At 25.1% G+C, this 19,824-nt stretch overlaps 1 protein-coding gene across 2 annotated transcripts in view; it reads left to right on the top strand.

Moving 5' to 3' along the window:
* Positions 1-334: 334 nt before the first annotated feature.
* LOC100199351 (coiled-coil domain-containing protein 22 homolog) overlaps positions 335-19,824 on the top strand; it is a 29,859-nt gene continuing 10,369 nt past the window's right edge. The window contains exons 1-13 of one of the 2 annotated variants that reach the window (XM_065813601.1): positions 335-452; positions 5,238-5,409; positions 5,483-5,615; positions 9,487-9,614; positions 9,793-9,868; positions 10,172-10,338; positions 10,725-10,860; positions 11,398-11,468; positions 15,736-15,801; positions 15,894-16,013; positions 16,161-16,280; positions 16,353-16,469; positions 16,702-16,803. In XM_065813601.1, coding sequence (XP_065669673.1) covers positions 403-452; positions 5,238-5,409; positions 5,483-5,615; positions 9,487-9,614; positions 9,793-9,868; positions 10,172-10,338; positions 10,725-10,860; positions 11,398-11,468; positions 15,736-15,801; positions 15,894-16,013; positions 16,161-16,280; positions 16,353-16,469; positions 16,702-16,803 — 1,458 coding nt within the window. In that variant the 5' untranslated portion in view covers positions 335-402. The remainder of the gene's footprint in view (positions 453-5,237; positions 5,410-5,482; positions 5,616-9,486; positions 9,615-9,792; positions 9,869-10,171; positions 10,339-10,724; positions 10,861-11,397; positions 11,469-15,735; positions 15,802-15,893; positions 16,014-16,160; positions 16,281-16,352; positions 16,470-16,701; positions 16,804-19,824) is intronic. The other variant, XM_065813602.1, reaches the window with a different exon arrangement.

Below are 19,824 nucleotides of genomic sequence, written 5' to 3'. Positions count from 1 at the left end.
TTAACTTTTTTTACTTATAATGAAAAAATAGTTGAAAAAGAAATCATTATTAAAATTGATTTAAAATTGAGAGAAGTCATTATTAAAGTTGAGAGAAATTATTAAAACTGAGAAAAATCATTAATAATATTCAGAGAAATTGTTATTAAAATTGGGAGAAATCATTATTTAAAAAAATTATAGTAACTAATCAGCTTCTTCAAGTTATAATAATAAAAACTATAGTACAAAATATTTTTTGTATCGAGTTTCATGCTAGATAATAATTGATCTTTTTTGCTTTTTCATTAAAATAAATTTATAAAATAATTTTTTTTTTTTTTTTAATGTAAAATCTTTTTATTTTAATTAAGAACAGTTTACATTCAATATAAATGATTTAAAATTGTTTGAATCATTATCATGGAGGAAGTTGATAGTATTATTATCCATAATTTAAAGCAAATTGGATGGTAAGTTTTCTAATTATGTTTAATTATACTTGAACCTAAATGGTTTTGGTCTGTAAAATGACCTATTTATCTACTTATGACTATATTATAATGCAACTATATTATTATTGTTATTATTATCGTCATCATTATTATTATTATTATTATTATTATTGTATATTGTAATTATAAGATTATGGAGTATTACAACTATGGAAATTATATTATATGAAAAAAAAAGAGTTAAATATACACAAATAACACAGTACAATAGGGTGTGTTGATTTTCACTTTTTTTTGAAATTTGATGATGGCTCATTTTTAGTTTTTTTTTTTTGTAAATCAGTATGCAAAACATAATATTTTGTAAATCAGTATGTTAAAAAAAATATTTTAAGCTACTTTTTTTCACCCTTAAACTATTAATTTTTTAGACTTTTTTATTCATGAGACTAAAGTTTACCATAATTTCCGAAGATAACATAAATTTACCAAACAATGTAGTAAACTAAAGTTTAACTTTGTGCACAAAATTTGGCATTTCAAAATTTAGTTTAATAAACAACGTATGAATAACAAATATATTTTAAATATACACTCCTTTTTGCAATGTTTATTTTTTTTTTGGATTATGTAGAAATGATGGTTTAATGTTGTTTATTATTATCTGTGTGTTTTACAAGTTGAAAAAGCTACAATTTATAATGATTGTTAATATATTTGAATACTTTTCTCAATATATATATATATATATATATATATATATATATATATATATATATATATATATATATATATATATATATATATATATATATATATATATATATATATATATATATATATATATATATATATATATACAACCCTCAGAATTAAGAAAAATAAGGTCGGCAATAATTTGCCAACCTCATTCTTTTAAAGGTCGGCAGAAAAAATTTGATACAAAAGTCTTACCATAAAACATGACTTTCTTTAAATTATTTAAAAATGACTGACTTTAAGGTCAGCATTGCCGAATGCCAACCCTAATTCGAAGGGTTGATATATATATATATATATATATATATATATATATATATATATATATATATATATATATATATATACACACATAAATAAGAGGTAGATAAGTAGAGAGTTTTCACGCACTTTTAAAAATTCTTGGTTAATTTCAAGGTTGCTAGCATCATTCAACATCTAACCTAGCAATCATGACTAATGATTGCTGGCTTTAGCAGGATCATCAAGAAACTTAATTAGACTTCTTAAACCTATTTTCCTAGTGTGCAGACACAAAAATTTTAGTGTCATCTTTTCTACCATCAAAAAAAGTACAAGTTAAGCAAGTGTTTCTTCAGTGACAATTTTAGCATCAATAAGGGCAGCAGTTGCTATTTCTGCAGTTTCTCTTAAACCTGTATGATGCCTTAAGCTTGCTAATGCTATATTTTTTTTAAATTCATGGTGTTACATAATACACTTTTTTTTTTACTTTTTTTTGTTTTTGAAATATTAATTTTTATTTTATCATTCGTATATTAACAGACTTTGTCTGAGTCACTCTTGGGAAAAAAATATCATTTTCTTGATTAAGATTCTCCTGGTCTGTTTTTTATTTTTTTTTATTTGTGAAACCTGATTTTCTATTGAAAGTCGTTTAATTTTTTTATTTTGTTTTTAAGTTTCGATATGATGAATGCCAGCTATTTGAAGGATAGCTTTGGTTCCAACTTTTTCTCTTTGATATCTAACAAAGTCCAACTCAAGAATAGGAATTTTTTTTCTTTTTTACAAGTGCATACAATGTGAGCTTTTCTATCACAGTTTTCTTCACAATTATTCTCTAAGAAAAAAAGCATTTTACAACTGCATGTAAACAAATCAAAAAGTTTATCAAGTTTTTTATAGGCCATACTTGAGAATTCTCTGGAAGTTGGGAGTTCTGATGGAAGAAACTCCAAACTTTTTCTAATCAAGTTACTAAGTTGACAAGCTTATATACTTCTGGTTTTGGTGGTATATCCCATCTTTATATAAATTTTTTTTCAAAAAGATTCAAAAAATTGTTTATGCTTTAAAAGTATTTTGCTTTATCTACAAATAAAAAATAAGTCAAAGGAGGCATTTTACTAATACAGTAATACTTTTTAAAAACATTGAGCCATCTTTCTGTAAAATAAATTAATTTTATTTATATAAATTTTTTTATGTAAATAAATATATACATATGCAATTTTTTGAAATAAAAAAAATTGTATATATATATATATTTAAACAATTTTAAAATGTATTCTACAAATTAGAGTGCTCAATGTTCTAAAAAGTACAGAGCAATTATAAAGTAGTAGAAAATCACTTAACAAAAATTTAACAAAATTTTTTTTTCTTTTTTAAAAACTGTTAAATGAAAAAATTAGTTAAAAAAAAGTGTTAAATGAAAGTGTTAAATAAAAAAAAATTTTGTTAAGTGATTTTCTACTTACTCTCTATATATATTTATATATATAAATATATAAATACATATATATATATATATATATATATATATATATATATATATATATATATATATATATATATATATATGCATATACAAGTTTTTGAAAGGTATTAAAGTTTAATAACAAAGCATTATAAATTGTAGATTTATAATGCTTTGTAAATAAATTATAAAACACACAGTTCATCATTCCTACATAATTCAAAAAAAATATAAACATTACGAAAAGGAGAGTGTGTATTTAAAACATAGTTGTCATTTACACGTTGTTTGTTAAACTAAATTTTCAGATGCTCCATTTTGCGCACAAAGTTAAATTTTAGTTTACTACATGGTTTGGTAAATAAATGCTATCTTCTTCAGAGATAACAGCTAACTTCAGTTTCAAGAATAAAAACTAAGCTTAAAAAAATAATTTTTAATTCAGATATGAAATTTCTTCATAGAAGAAATTTCATATCTGAATTAAATTATTTTTTTGAAGAAAGACTTCAGATATGAAATCGGTAAATTAGACTTTACTGATTTCATATCTGAAGTCTTTTTTGGACCATCACCCACTTCTTAAATAAAAGACTGCGCACACTAAATGAAAACTACACTAAAAAAAGACTAGTACGCCAAACAAAGAAAACAGTATCAAGGTTTTTGATGCAATAATCCTATATTATTTTTGCAAATACTGCAGTTTTACCTAAACTAGCAGTGTTGCTGTTGTGAAAAACATTGAAAAATTTTTTGTGAAAAAAATGCATTGTTCATTATGTGCCAATCATGAGAATGGTGTTCAATTCCGAATTTGATCAAAAAGCATTGATTATCAGTTACAATTGTTCGCTCATGGTAAACATGTGTCAGGTTAGTTAATTGCTTGTGAAAATAGGAAACTCTTACGTCAGCAATTATTAAAAATTAACCTTGATGATGATGCCATTATATAACAGATGCCATTATATTACATGTCAGTAATATAATTTGGCTGCCAGTAATATAATTTGGCTGAAGTAGTAATATAATTTGGATGCCAGTAATATAATTTGGCTGAAGTAGTAATATAATTTGGCTGAAGTAGTAATATAATTTGGATGCCAGTAATATAATTTGGCTGAAGTAGTAATATAATTTGGCTGAAGTAGTAATATAATTTGGCTGAAGTAGTAATATAATTTGGATGCCAGTAATATAATTTGGCTGAAGTAGTAATATAATTTGGATGCCAGTAATATAATTTGGCTGAAGTAGTAATATAATTTGGATGCCAGTAATATAATTTGGCTGAAGTAGTAATATAATTTGGATGCCAGTAATATAATTTGGCTGAAGGTCTTGTACTAGGTTGTATAACCGTCATTATAATATGAGGAACACACAATGCATCAATGGAAGATCAATGTGGCCATTGCGGTTTTACTCAGATGTTTGTACAGTTTGTACAAACTTTATATGTTTGAAGTGATGTTGCATTGATACTTTTAACTGTAAATTTACCCTAAGTTTAGCAAAAATTGTCTGTACCATTACTCCATTGTTGGGAAGTCATAAACATTTAAAGTAGAATCTGAATAATATAAGAACAGCACATAATATAATTTAATTATGGGTATATAGTTTTTTGTTTTTTAAAAAAAAAAGCAATTTAAAGATTTTTTACATTGATCATGCAGACTAAACACAAAAAGCTTTTTTATAACCAAACTATCTGTATAATAATCATCATTATATTTTTATAACCAAACTATCTGTATAATAATCATCATTATATTTTTAGTTTGATGAATTTTATGTACATGTAATTCAGATAAAACAATTAAAAAATGTAATAATAAAAATAGCATTATAAATTTTAACCTTTTTCTGAGTTCTTACTTGCTACTTGTTTTTTGATATTTTATTAAGTTTTTAATATCTTTAAATAGTATAAATTAGGACAAAATATGATTTATATATAAATAATGCATTTTTAATGCATGCTTAACATGACATTTAATGCATGCTTAACATGACATTTAATGCATGCTTAACATGACATTTAACACATATTTCAAATAAGCAGTACTTCCGTACTTTTTTTGAAATTTTTTTGATATCTTTAAATTTAACTTTTGCTTTTAAAAAAGTTTTATTTTTTAAGTATTTTAAGTGTGAGTAATATTTTGTTTCAATTTTGATCTTATTCAATGCTTTTTTTATGCTTTTTATCATTTTATATTTTATGGTTTAATATAGCTAGCTTATTATATGTCATAAATTATATTTTGAATACTTAGCGAAAGATTTTTATATTGTAATTATATATTATTAAGTGATATTCCATCTGAGATTGTTTCTATTCGTGAACTTTCTGTTGAACTTGTTATACAAGCATCTGTAAAATGTCTTCAAGCAATTAACAGCCAGTGCAACATTTCTTCAGTTTTTCCAGAAAATATGTCTGCTAGATTTCGAATTGGGACAAGTATTGCAACAGCCTGTCAGGTTTTTTATTTTTTAACTTTAATAAAATTCCTTGAGAAAAGAATAAGTTTATTGTTTTTATTTTATTTTTTAGGAACTTGGTTATCATGGAGAACTTGGATATCAAACATTTTTATATGCTAATGAACAAGAATTTCGAAAAGTAATACTATTTCTTATTGAAAAATTGCCTAAAGATACAGCAGAAACAGTTAGTGAACCAATTGGTAATGTATTTTAATTGTGTAAATGACATAACATCTTAATGTTTTTTAGTTGTGTAAATAACATAACATCTTGATATATTATTATCATAACATTTTGTAAATCACCAAACATTTGTAAATATGATAATATTATCTTTAATCTTATCATATTCAAAATTTAAAACCTACTGATAACTTCCTACTAATTTAAAACCTACTGCTAACTTCCTACCAATTTAAAACCTACTTCTAACTTCCTACCAATTTAAAACTACTGCTAACTTCCTACCAATTTAAAAACTACTGCTAACTTCCTACCAATTTAATATTTTTTACTAATACTACAATTAAATAATCTATAAGTGATACACTATATTAGACCATTTCAAAATTGTATATAAAAAAAATAGTTTTTGAACTTTATTTGGGCTACCCTTTGATTTGATGTGGTTTTTATGGTCAGGAAAATTAGTTCAAAATTGCAAACTTATATAATGTGTTTTAGGGACAGCTCAATTAACTTTACTTTTTAACAGGTCCCTATTATTTTGGAAAAAGAAGTTTTTTCAAAGTATGTCATGTTGGGTCTTAAAAGTAGCGAAATTATATAAAAATTTCAAAAAAAATGATAATTTCATACTACAATTATTATTTTAGATTTAATTGCACAAAAACTATGGTTTTTTAACTAGAAATAAAAAAAGTACATTTTTACAAGTTTTTAATAAAAATAAAAATTTTTTAATTTATTTTTTATAAAACAATTATTATTTTTGAAATTTATATATTATTTTACTTCTTTTGAGTACCATGTTGACCTTCTTTTAAGGAACTTTTTTTTTTTAATTTTAGGACCCCATTGAAAAGTAAACTTTATTGAGCTGTTACTAAATATTGGAATAATGCAATTAACGACATTTTAACATCTAGCCACTTAATTATTAAAAAAGATTTTTTTTTTTAGCTGGTCTAATATATATATACACTACATATCACTATATATATATATAGTGATATGTAGTGATGTTGTTTTGTGCAATTATAATAATTATAATAATAAAAATAATAAAAATTATTAATTCTTTTTTATAATTTTTATAATGGCAATTACAAGCAAAAAGAAATCTGCCCGCTGAATAAGTATTGTAGAATGACAAACATAATTTACAAATGTATAACATCTTCCCCAAACACACCCAGCAAAGCATACATTGGTTTATCAGAGGGTGTGTGGAAAAAGAGATGCAAACCACAAGCAATCACTTACAAATAAAAAACTTTCAAATGCAACCACTCTCTCAAAATATATATGGGAACCTTGAGAAAAACTGAAAAAAACACCATAATTAACTTGGTCTATCCTAAAAAAAAACCCTGCTTACAACAATACAACAAAAAAGTGTTTACTTTCTTTATATGAAAATTATTAATTTTACTTTATAAATCTGTTGAAGACCTTATAAAAAAACAGAGTTTATTCCAAATGTTGTCACGAAAATAAATTTCTATTAAGCAACCACAAACCTGAGGATTATATACACACGGTTGTAATGAAAAGTTTTTTCCGTATAGATTTTTTCTGTATAGTTTTACTTAACTAGTTTCAATTATAATTTTTTAACAAAAAAATGTATTGTATTTCACCTGATGATTGCAACAGCATGAAACTAAAAGTTGTGAAAATTGCGTAGTTTTATTTTCTACTATATATATATATATATATATATATATATATATATATATATATATATATATATATATATATATATATATATATATACATATATATATATATATATATATATACATATATATATATATATATACAGACTGCGAAATTTGAAGGATTTTAGGTCTACACAAGAGTGCCGTACTTAGCCAACATCAGGTACACAAAAAAATTATTTGGATTTTTTGCTTTCTGTTACAAAAGGGGTAATAATTAGTTGATTAGTTGATTATAAAAGGATTGCTTTATAAGAGCATAGCTTTAGACAATAATTAGTAAAGAATATAGTAATTAAACTTTATTTCAGTATATATCAAATTTATGAATTTGTGATTTTTTAGTTTTGAAGTTGTATTTTAACAAAAAATCATAGTTTAGTTATTTTATTTTTATTGGTTTTTTAGATTGATCATAGAAAGGACATCGTTTAGATAAATTTAGTTTATTTTCTGTAGGCAAAGATTTTGTTAATGGCAAATTGTTTAAAAAAATGAGTAGACAGTTTACACCTGTTTACAGTTTATATTCGGTTGTTCTAACCAATGTGGGAAATAAGAATTTTCTTCTCCAACAGTAGTTGTTTTCCATTTTTTAATAAAAAAACGCTTTTTAAAATTATAGCATAGTATGAACTTGTAACTTTAAGTAAATAAATGACCTGACCCTTTAAAAACACATGGAGGGAAAAAGAAGAAATCTAAAAAAGTTGTGCTAAAAATAGATGTTCTTTCTTATTCATAAACAATGCTTCTGTGCAATGGTGATTGTTATCTTATTGATGTAATTTTTCAAAAGCTCTGAATATTCATGACACTTTTTAAACCAAATTAAAGTTACTTTATCTGAATTATTTGTTTGTAAACCGCAGGATTCAAACCCCTATTTTTCAATAACAGTTCTGTTAGACATTATGACTTGTTTTGAGTTTGCTTTGTGTAACACTGTCACTACATGTACATTACACATTTTTTATTTTGAATTGATTTAATTAAATCCTTAGCTTGTATCTAATTTAAAAAAGCTTAAGGTTTTTAAATTGACATGTTTCTTCTCCACATGAGTTTAACATAACTATACCAAGGCTTTCTGATCTTAAATAATATTTAAAAAATTCTAAACATTTAAATAAATGGTTTTAATTAATAAAATAAATTAATAATGGATTTTGAAACTTAATAAAATAATAATTGGGCTAAAATTTCGAGTAGAAAAGCATGAGAACAACAGACATTTGAAAAGTAATTTTTATCAACTTTTAAACTTGCTAGACTTGAATAAATTTGAGAATAAATGAAAAAATGAATGAATATTTTTTTAGTAAAACTTTTCAAACCTAATAGAACAAATAATTACAATAAATTTTACATATTTTTTACATATATTTATTTTTGCTTGCCAACACTTTAAGAGATCCAAGTCGGCAGCTGTATGGCGCTGTAAAGCAAAGATAGGTGGGAATTGGCATTGCCCAATGCCAATCTGAATTTTGCAGACTATATATATATATATATATATTTTTTTTTTTCTGTCCCAATACCAGAGCTGGGTTTTCTAGTCAGAACAAATTAAATATAACAAATGAAAACCATTGAATTATTGAGGAAGAAATGCAAAATTAAAATTTCAGAGTTTCTTTTTCATCATCATAGTTATCATAATGTTTCTGTTTCTCCCTGATTTTGTAGGTTGGGAAATTTCAAATCATTTCACCTCTACAATTTTGGCAATCATATAAAAAGTTAGGGTTTTTTTTTTTTTTTTTTACCAGTTTTTTAATTGCAAGATTTCTATGAACAAGTTTTGAAGTTTTTAAAATTACCAAAAAGAGTTTAAGATTTTAATTTTTCCAGAATGCATTATATTCTTCATTTATAAATAATATTATTTTTTGAAACTTTTTGTAAATTTTTATTTCTGTATTCACGTTTAAGGCAGTTAAATGTGGTTAAAAAATTGGCTTAATTTAGCCAGGCAGAGGCTCTGGTCAGTCAATAATCTTTTTATCACATTATTTATAGATTTTTTATTATTTTATAAGTTATACTGTAATAAAGCTATTGTTATATATTATAACTTATATATTGTATTATTAATATAACTTATATAATACTAAACTTTAATACATTTATATAGTTTATGAAAATCATTCTACAATGTGTTTAGGTCGAAGCACTCTTCTGAACCATTCTATTGCTGCTGAATTAAAAAGACAACTTAGTGTGCCATGGTTACCTTCATACTGTAGAAAGAACAATCTTGTAAACGTTGGTGATGCATATTGGTTTTTCCAGGTTTAGTTTTTTGTCAAAAAGTATTGTACAAAATGTTATAGAAATATAGAATAATACAAATCAAAAATTAAAAAAATAATAAATGCTAGGTTAATTAATGTAAGTTAAAAAGAGAAAAATTAGCAGGAATATTTAAAATAGTTTATTGTTGATTTTATGGTAATTATTTTATCTAAAGGGAAATAGTTCTTTTCATCCTTTACATACAGAAAAGTTATCCTATCCATTTGGACTAACAAAAGTAATTAGTAAAGGTATTGTTTAATTATTTTAGTAAAGGTATTGTTTAACTATTCTGCTATAAAAACGATTATCAAATAAAAAAAATATCATAAATCGTCAAATAAACCCTGGAGCAAAAGTTATTTGTTTCTGTAAAAGTTGAAAAAAGACTTATAGTATCATAAAATACTTATAGTATCATAAAAAATATATAGGTTAACAGTTCTTAATGGTGGAGGTTTTTCAGAGGGTAGGGTAGTTATTTGATTATTTGCGGTATTTAATCTAGTAATAATAATTTTCAACATAATCAGCAAAAAAATAAAATTTTTTAGAACAGAAAGCTTGTTTTTCTAATATGAAGTTTGTCACATCACAAACAAAAGATTTTCGAAACAATTTTGCTTCATTGATTGATGATAATACCAAAATGTTTGAAAAAGAAAAGGAATGGGAAAATGAATGGCATCAAATTGACATGTCTGCAAAAATTTCCAAAGATGTTTGTAGTTCTTTATTTATACAATACAATATCTCTAATTTGAATTTTATTGGAGAAAATAAAAGTTTGAATTAAAAAGGTTTTCTAGTTGAAGAAAGTTGATTTTTTTTATAGTTATATTTCATAGTGACTTTCACATTTCACAGTAACTCAGGTTTTTAAATAAAGGAGTTTAAAATTAGAGAGATTGTTCTGTATCAGAAAAAAAATTTCAAAATGTAACATTTTTTTATTTTAAATACTTAAGATGAGCTTTAACCTACTTTTTGGAAAACTTGAAACTACTTAAGGACGAGCCTTTAACTCCTTGAGATGAACTTTAATATGCTTAGGGTTTGAGGCTTTAAACTTAAAATAGTTTTTAGGATTTTTAAAATTAATTTCAGGAACATTTACAAAAAAAGAAAGAACGCTTATTGAAAAAAATTAAACAAAGCTTTTGTACTCAATTGAATGTTACTGCTAACAAGAATACAAATAAAAATGCAGATATTCTAAAGGAAGTTTTAGATACATTGCCAGGTAAATAATTTTATGAGAATAATTATAATTAAAATTTATATTAGATTTAATAAAATTTGTATTTTATTGCAAGTAGTAATAATATTTCTATAATCATATATTGTTAGTACTTTTAAATTTATAATAATATAAATATTGCCATAATAATATAAATAATAATAATATAAATATTGCCTTAATAATATAAATAATAATATAAATATTGCCTTAATAATATAAATAATAATATAAATATTGCCTTAATAATATAAATAATAATATAAATATTGCCTTAATAATATAAATAATAATATAAATGTTGCCTTAATAATATAAATAATAATAATATAAATATTGCCTTAATAATATAAATAATAATAATATAAATATTGCCTTAACAATATAAATAATAATAATATAAATATTGCCTTAATAATATAAATAATATTAATATAAATATTGCCTTAATAATATAAATAATAATAATATAAGTATTGCCTTAATAATATAAATAATAATAATATAAATATTGCCTTAATACACCACAGTTTTACTTAGGAGTTGAAAAAAAAAGTATAATCAAAGGTTCGCGATTTACTCATGCTGAAAAGTTGCATTTTACAAAGAAGGTATACATTTATTATACTTGTTATAACCACTAAAAATCATTTGCTGTAAAAATATTTAAAACTTTTGAAGTGTAAATATTTGTCTTAAATTTCCTTTGTTTGTTTAGTTTTTTAGACTTAGAGATTGTGTGAACTTAGTAGGATGAAGTAGTTTTCATAAAATAAAAATATCTAATTGTATATGAGCAGGGTGTTAGCCAAGTTTTTGGCAGCACATTATACATGGTAACATCCTAACTGTTTATGAAACTAAGGTTAATAATTTTAAAGTAGCAACAACAGCAAAATTAAACAAATGTGTGAGAAAATAAATATTTAGCAGAAATATTTAACGTAAGTTACACATGATTATACATTACAATCTAAAAAAATTTATCAGTTTAATGTCCTGTTAAATATCACATTGTGTTAGTTTACATAGATAGTTTGTCAAGTTTGTGTTAAGTCAGGTATGAAAACATTATATTTTTTGTTGATGTATTTTTTCTTATCTAACATGCTAAATAAGTTCCTGCAACTTTTCTTTCTAATATTGTTTTCATTTAATTTTTTTAAATAAATATATAAAAACAAACCTTCATTATCAAAAAATCTTTTAAACAAATAAAATAAACCTTGTCTACTGCTGGGAGCTAAATGACAAAATAATATGCTTGTATAATGTTCTTTCCGAACAAATGTCTAAATATTTTTTGTTAGTCTATTTCATAGACCAATAAATACATTGGCTTTTAGTTCTTTATTAGTGTGCAGTGTCCAAGGAAGTGTTTCAGAAAATTCAGTGTTTTCAAAAAATGTTATAGATATGCACAGTAGAATAACTCAAGATATTAAGTATTTGAGAATCAACTTTAATTTAATTTAAATTAGTGTTGGTTTACAAGTTATTTTTTTTAAAGTTAGTAATTTTTTAATTACTTATGCTTGTTTACAACATTTTACTTAGACCAAATTTCATTATTTTTAAATGCTTTATATTTATATAATGTGTTGGTAATTCCATGTCAAATATGTAGAAATTTTCAAAAATGTCATCTTACATCTCAGATTTAACTGATTTTTATACAGTTGAGAGTACATAGTAAAATAAGAATTCCTTTAAAATTTTAGCCTCTGACTCCGTAAAGATCCTGAAATATGACCATTTTACTCTTAACATATGATAGTCAGGCCTCTCTCAGGCCTCTCTTGTCCCCATTAGAATTGCATCATTTATTTAGAGGTTGTAAGTTACACAACTTATCTTAAACTTAAAAATACTTAATCTTTTTTCTTAAAAATGTGTACCTGGCTATTTTCAGGGGTGGCAAGTCCAATGAAAGGATCAGAAATGTAAAAAATTATTTTTAAGTAAATTTATTTATCAAGTTAAATAAATTTAGGCAATTTTTATATACCTGATTTTCATGCTCAAGAAACCCATGTGATATCAAAAAAATATATATATATTACGCATCATTCTGTATTCATTGGTCTTTCAAAAAATATAAAGATTTTGATCTTCAAGTATATGGATAAGAGGGCACAGTCAACACTTTTTGTAGCAGAGTGTTGCAATTGATTTTTCAAACCTTGCAGACTAGCTGGAGCTCTGAAACTTATGGCATTCCTGTAGTGTCAATGAATGTGCATATTAAAGTTGTTTTCAGGGCCCAAGACAGTGGGGGGGGGGGGGGATGGGTCATTGGATCACATTTTTTGTTGTGAAATCTTGTGATAAAAAAAAAACTAGAGCTCTGAAACTTTCATCATTTGTGTAGTCCTAATAAACATGTGTTTAATTTTTTTTCAGGGCAGATTACCAGAGGGCCAGGGCACTGGGGGCCATGCCCCAGTTTTTTTTTTTAAAGTTTTTTTTGGCATTTTTAACAAAGTAAAGATAACTTTGCAAATATTAATTTCAAAAAAAATTTGGTTTGTATTTGATCCATTTGGTTTTTGAATATTCTGTATTCAATGATCTTTCTTAAAATATTTTAAGAAAATATATATGTTTATAAGATTTTTTATTTGCAAATATATGGATTAAAAACAGTCATCCATCTAAATAATGACTTTAACAGAATTTTACATTGTATAATTAAAACTTTTTGTATTGAAAAGAAAACAGACAGAGTAACATTGATCTGTCAAACAACAATAATTGAAGAATACAAACTAATGTTATCAGAGGCATTAAACAAATTAACAGCTCATTCCTACATTGCAAAATGTCGAGCAAGATACCTAAGGCAACAAAAGGAATAGTTGGCAGAAGACTGCTGTATTGTCTTAGGTGGTTTTACAGAAAACTAAACATTTGTGGTTCAAGAATAAATCCAACGTTACATTGGTGCCTAAGTCAATGCATGTTACACTCCGTTGTCCTCTATTAAATAAAAATGACCAGCTTAAAGAAAAATCATTTTGCTTCATGTCAGAAGATAATGAGCATGACATAGGTTTTGTGTATGAAGTTCAGATACAAATAGTTAATTATATAAAAGAAAATCATCCTAATATTTCAAAGATTCTTTATTTTTTAGATGGTTGTGCTGCACAGTATAAAAACCACAAAACCCTTTACTATATCTGTTTCCATAAAGATGATTTTGACATTGATGCAGAGTGGACATTTTTTGGTACAAGTCATGGTAAGTCACCATGTGATGGTATTTTTTTCAAGATTGAAAAAGAAAGACTGACAGAATTGCGCACCTATTTGAAAAAACGTTTTTAGCTAAGTAGAACAATTCCTGGAACTAGGAGCTATTATCAATTTAACCCAGAATCTATAGATATTGTTAGCTTTATACGAACATGGCCCTGGGCCACAGAACCTCTTATTGTCTGCCCTGGAAACAATTTTAACATGTGTTCATCAGAACTACACAAATGCTGAAAGTTTCACAGCACTAGCTAGATCGGAAGGTACTGAAAAATCAATCACAATTTTAATTAACAAAAAATTGGGCCCCGTTATCCACATATGGAAATCCATATAAATGCAGATCAAAATTTTGAATTTGGAAGATCAATGAATATAGAATGTGTTATATATATATATCTTTTTTTTTTGATATCATCAAGGCCACATGGGTTTCTTGAGCATTAAAAACAGGTATTTAAAAAATTGCCAAAATTTATTTAAATTGATAATTACAGATACTTATTAATAATTTTTTACACTTCTGATCATTTCATTGGATTTGTCACCCCCAAAAATAGCCAGTTTAAGTAAAAAAAAAATCAAATATTTTTAAAAATTATGTGACTTGAAACCTCCAAATAAACTTTGAGGGAACAAGATGGGCCAGGCCAATATCTGCTAAAAGTAAAAAGGTCATAATTCAGGATATTGGAGCCAGAGGCTAAAATGTTCAAGGAATTCTTATTTTACTAAGCACTCTCAACTATATAAAAATCAGCAAAATCTGAGATGTATGGTGACATGACCTGGATCATTTGTGTGTGTATTATGTATCTACAACCAAACAAGTGTGATATCCAAACAAGCATTTTTAGGCTGTCTTTTTATACTCTGATAATTTAACACAATTAAAGGACAAAATAATTAATGCTTTATGTTATTTTAAATGGTGTTTTCAAAAATAAATATAATATTTTAAATAAAAATATGATGTATTAAGTAAATAAATAAAAAGTCTTTTGAAATAATAAAAAATAGCTATAGAAAATGATGTCTTGTGGTGCTATGCACAATGAATGTTGTGGCATAGTAAAAATAAATATTGTTGTAATAAAATAAATTATTAAATAGAAAATCAGAAATGAAAAAGACATTTTTATTTTTTATAAACAATTTTTTTTGTTATAAGTTTTAAAGAAATTTAAATTTTCTTAACTTAAGATCTCTTTAATTAATTTCTGTATGGTCTGTATAAAAGTCTTTTTATAGATTTTTATTATAAATTTAAAAGGTTTGTCGATCCATTAATAAATTCATGTTGGTAAACATAACATAAAAATATGATGACTAAAATTAAATATAATATTTACATATCTTTATTAAAAGAAAAGTAGAATCTAAAATGACACAAAAACAAAGAAGAGATTTGCATAAAGAAAAAATTTCTCAATGTTAAATTATGCATAAATAAATTTAACCTTGTATTTTTTATGCTAATTTTATGAGTTTTATGTTAATTTTTAGCAGCAGTTTGAATAGAGTGAATAAAGATTACATTCACTATTTGATTTCTGTTCAACTACTGTAGTTTTTTAAACAATACATAAGAAAGTTTTTTTTTTCTTTTATATATTAAAGGAGGAGAAAAATTTAGTTGAGTTAACGCAGAGAAAACAAGAGTTAAATGATGAAGTGTCTGAAGAGGTTTTTTTTATTATCAAAACTTTTTGTTCTTAAATATAAATAAGCATTATTATGGATATTTAAAATTTGCACAATTATATTTATTTCAAAAGGAAAAACAACAGAAGCAAGCTTCAGAGTTACAAACGTTGCAAAATGAGCTAAACAGATTGGTTTTAAAATTTCAAGATGATCAACTAGAAATCAGGCAAATGACTGCACAACATAACCAGGTAAACATCAAAAAGTTCTTTTTTCTCCTTTACTGTTATGCTAATTTCTATTAGTGTGTTTGTTTGTTTTTATTATTTACTATTGGGGTTTTTTTTTGATAAAAAATTACTATTGGTTTTTTATTTTGCTGCCATGTTATTACCTAGATCCTTGATAATACAGCAATTCTAGAAGAAGAAAGTAAAATACAAGAGACAGAATATAGAATTAAAAAAAATACTATAGACTTGTTGCCTGATGCTAAAACTAACATTAGTAAACTAGAGGTATTTAAAGTTTTTCAAAATTTTACGTTTTATTAGTTCAAAAATTTTCAAGTAAATTTATTTCTTTTGTAGCAATTAGTTGAAAACAGTTCACAGAGATTGATAAATTTGAATGAACAATGGGAAAAACATCGTGTACGACTTTTAGAAAACTATCGGAATCTCAAGACTAAACAGAAAACTCGAGCTGTATGTGTATATATACTTTTTATAAAAAGTTTTAACAGAAGCTTTGTCATTAAGCACTAAATGCTAAATGTTTTGGATCTTTATTCTATACTTTATTAAATATACATATATATAGTTTAGTCTCCACTCTAAATGACAATGTAAATATTGTATAATTTTTTTTTATAAGTTAAACTTTTTTTTAAATTAGTTATTTAGCTCTTCATAGTTAAAGTACTGTTTCAATTTCTAGTCTGAAATGGAAACAAAAATCAATCAAATACAAGTACTTCGAGAGAAAATTAAATTTATTTCTCAAGAAACACGAGATAAAGAGGAACTTCTTAAACACTTTGTAAGTTTTATTTTTTAATATATCAAAGTTTTTTGTAAGAGTGTATATTCAAAGGTGTTTTTATTGATTTATACAGGCTGCACTGTCTAAGGTTTGTGTCAAAAAATAAAAAAAACACTTTACTTACCAATTTTAATCATTTGACCCAAGGAGACTAAATTTAAAATTTTAAAACTGTAGGACAAGTCTAGTAGAATTAGGTTGATGCTGTTTTTTCTATTTTTTGTAAAAAACTAGAAATTTTTTTAATTTTATCATAAAAAAATTTTCTTTGTACTTTTTTGGAATAAAATTTATAAAGTATTTACAATAAATTTTACTCTTTTTATCTAGATATATCAAATATCTTATAAATAGTCATTTTTTATTGAACCTATCTCACAATTAGTCACTGCCTATTAGTCTTGGTCACTGCCTATTAGTCACTATTAGTGACTAATAGGCAGTGACACTATTAGTCACTGCCTAATTAAACTTTACATTGTGTAAATATTAACTAGTTTTATTTTTCCAGATAAATAAAATATTGACTAAAATTAAAATAAAATTGAAAAAAAAAATTATTGTTGTTCTGTGAATCTAATAAGAACTTGTTGTCTCCTGAATTACCCCAATAACGGTGTACCAGATGGAGAGCTTTTTGCCATTGGAAACAGTTTAGGGTTTTAACATTTCAATATTAAATTTGAAAACTTAACTACAAGCCTTTCCAGAAGATGTGTGCGGTCGCACGCCTTATATGACCATATGACCTTATATAATTTTAGTTTTTATTTCTTTTTCCAGTTTATACTTAATTTTAATTTTAGTTTAAGTTTAAATTTGTTTATTCAGCATATTTCTTTAAACATGTCAACTTAAAATATGCAAGGAGCTGTGGCCAAGTTGTCAAAACAAAATATTATATGCATGGTCATATAAAGTGTGCAACCGCTCGTGTCTCCTGGGAAGGCTTGTAACTACATAAATTTCTCTCTTTAATTTTAATTTATGTAACTTAAAAATAAATTTAAAATCTCATAATATAATTGTTTTGCCAGGTAATACTTATACTTAATCATATCTGACTTCAGACAAAACAGTGATTTTAATAGAATAAAAAATAAATATTAGAATAAAAGTATAGATAAGTCATAGATAAGTTGAAAAGTTGAATGTTGGGCACTGACACTAAACTTGTGAGGCAAATTTGTGAGCAGAACACTTCTGTTATAAATGATAGACTGGCATTAAGTGTATCCACTCTAGATGCTCCGGATTCAGAAGATTTTTTGTTATTTGTTCACATAATTAAAAATTCTAAGGTAGGAGAGATATTTAGATTATGTTTTTGCAGTTAGTTCGGATATAAACAGTTGCAAAACTGGTAAATACCATAGAGCAATAGCAACGCTTACCAATATTATTGACTCCGCCATCCTTTATAGGCAATATAAATAAAGGCGGAATCAATAATATTGGTAAGAGTTAAATTATAAAAGAAATGTGAAGTGTGAACTTCATTTATATTGCCTTATAGGCAATATAAGTGAAGTCCACATTTCACATTTCTTAGAAGTTTTGTTTGGCAGTACTAAGGATTCACAAAAATCACTTTATATTTAATTTAAAAAGTTCTGGCCAGAGATCTTTAATGAGGAAAATAGACTTGATAATGAATCTATCTTTGACTGGAGCACTCTATCTTTTGGTTCAATTTTTACGTAATTTTTTTAAAAGCCAAATAAGCCCCAACCTATGTGACTTGTTTATAATGAAACCTTTGCTTGAGATGATTACTACAAGTTATTCAAGTATACTTGGTATATTTGGGAGAGTAATTCAGAACTTTAGATTTCTGCAGCCTGTTGAAATGCATGAGATAAGATTTATGGCTGATGCAGTATATATTTTAACAAATCAGATGACCAAGAAAAAGGTTTAATAATACTAGCTTCTTTTTTTTAAAAAGAATAGCAGCCTCTGCTCCAAGATTTGATGCAGTGGCATTAAAAGACTTATGAAGAAGAAAAGCTGAAGAAATCTTTTTGCTCTAGAAAGTATAAGGATTTGAAAATGCTCTAATAAAAAGCTTAAAATGTCACACATGGCATTTAAATGAACAGTTGTTCTTGCATTAGCAGACGAAGTTCTGCCTGATATCAATAAGGTAGAAATGATAAAAATTTGATTATCAATGTTAAGCTAGAGATATTCAGGCACGGTTCACCTACAAAGGTTCCTAATATGGACTGTAATCTGCCACTACCTAACTTTGTTGGTCCAAAAAGCTTAATCCTTTTCAACATTGTTGGTGTTTCTGATGAAGATATTAATTAATGGATTAAGGGAGATTCTGGGATTATTAGAAGAGCTACAGAAAGTTTGTTCAGTTCATAAAAAAGGAAAAGAAAAAAAAGAGACAAAGAAGATTCATGCTAATATTACCAAAAAAATGGTAGTTGCAATGAAAAAATCTGGAAGAAAAAATAAAAATCAAAAAAAATTCAACAAAAAAAGTTACTAAATAAGAATTGGAAAAAATGATATTGTGCAAATTTTTTTTTAATTTAAAAGAAAGCCTATTGTGTATGTGTGTGTGATGTGAAGGTAAATAACCTGATAACCAGGAAAATGCTATAAATTAGTTATTCTTTTACTCTAATAAAACTATTTATTAATTATCATACCTTTATCATTTAATTTTGAAGGCTCTTGGAGTTGTAAAATCAACAAACTGCTTTTTTTTTAAATGCTGTTAAATGTCATTTGTTCATGATTTTTTTTTTAATTAATTCACTCCCAGCAAGTCTGCAAGCTACAACTATGTTGGGAATTACTAGAAAACAAAAAATAGTGAAGAGAATCATTTGACAGAAGACTCAAAAGGTTGTATAAACCATTTATAAGTTGTATGAACATAAAGACGGAAGAGAGTTCCAAAACCATTGATGTGCAAAGAAAAAAACTAGACAAATAAAAGTTTATATAGGATGAAGAAAGAGGTACAGTAAAAGGATGCAAATTTACCGGATGATAAGT

This window comes from Hydra vulgaris, chromosome 12 (assembly GCF_038396675.1).
Source record: "Hydra vulgaris chromosome 12, alternate assembly HydraT2T_AEP".
Lineage (NCBI taxonomy): Eukaryota > Metazoa > Cnidaria > Hydrozoa > Anthoathecata > Hydridae > Hydra > Hydra vulgaris.
This window is presented reverse-complemented; position numbering and strand designations above follow the sequence as displayed.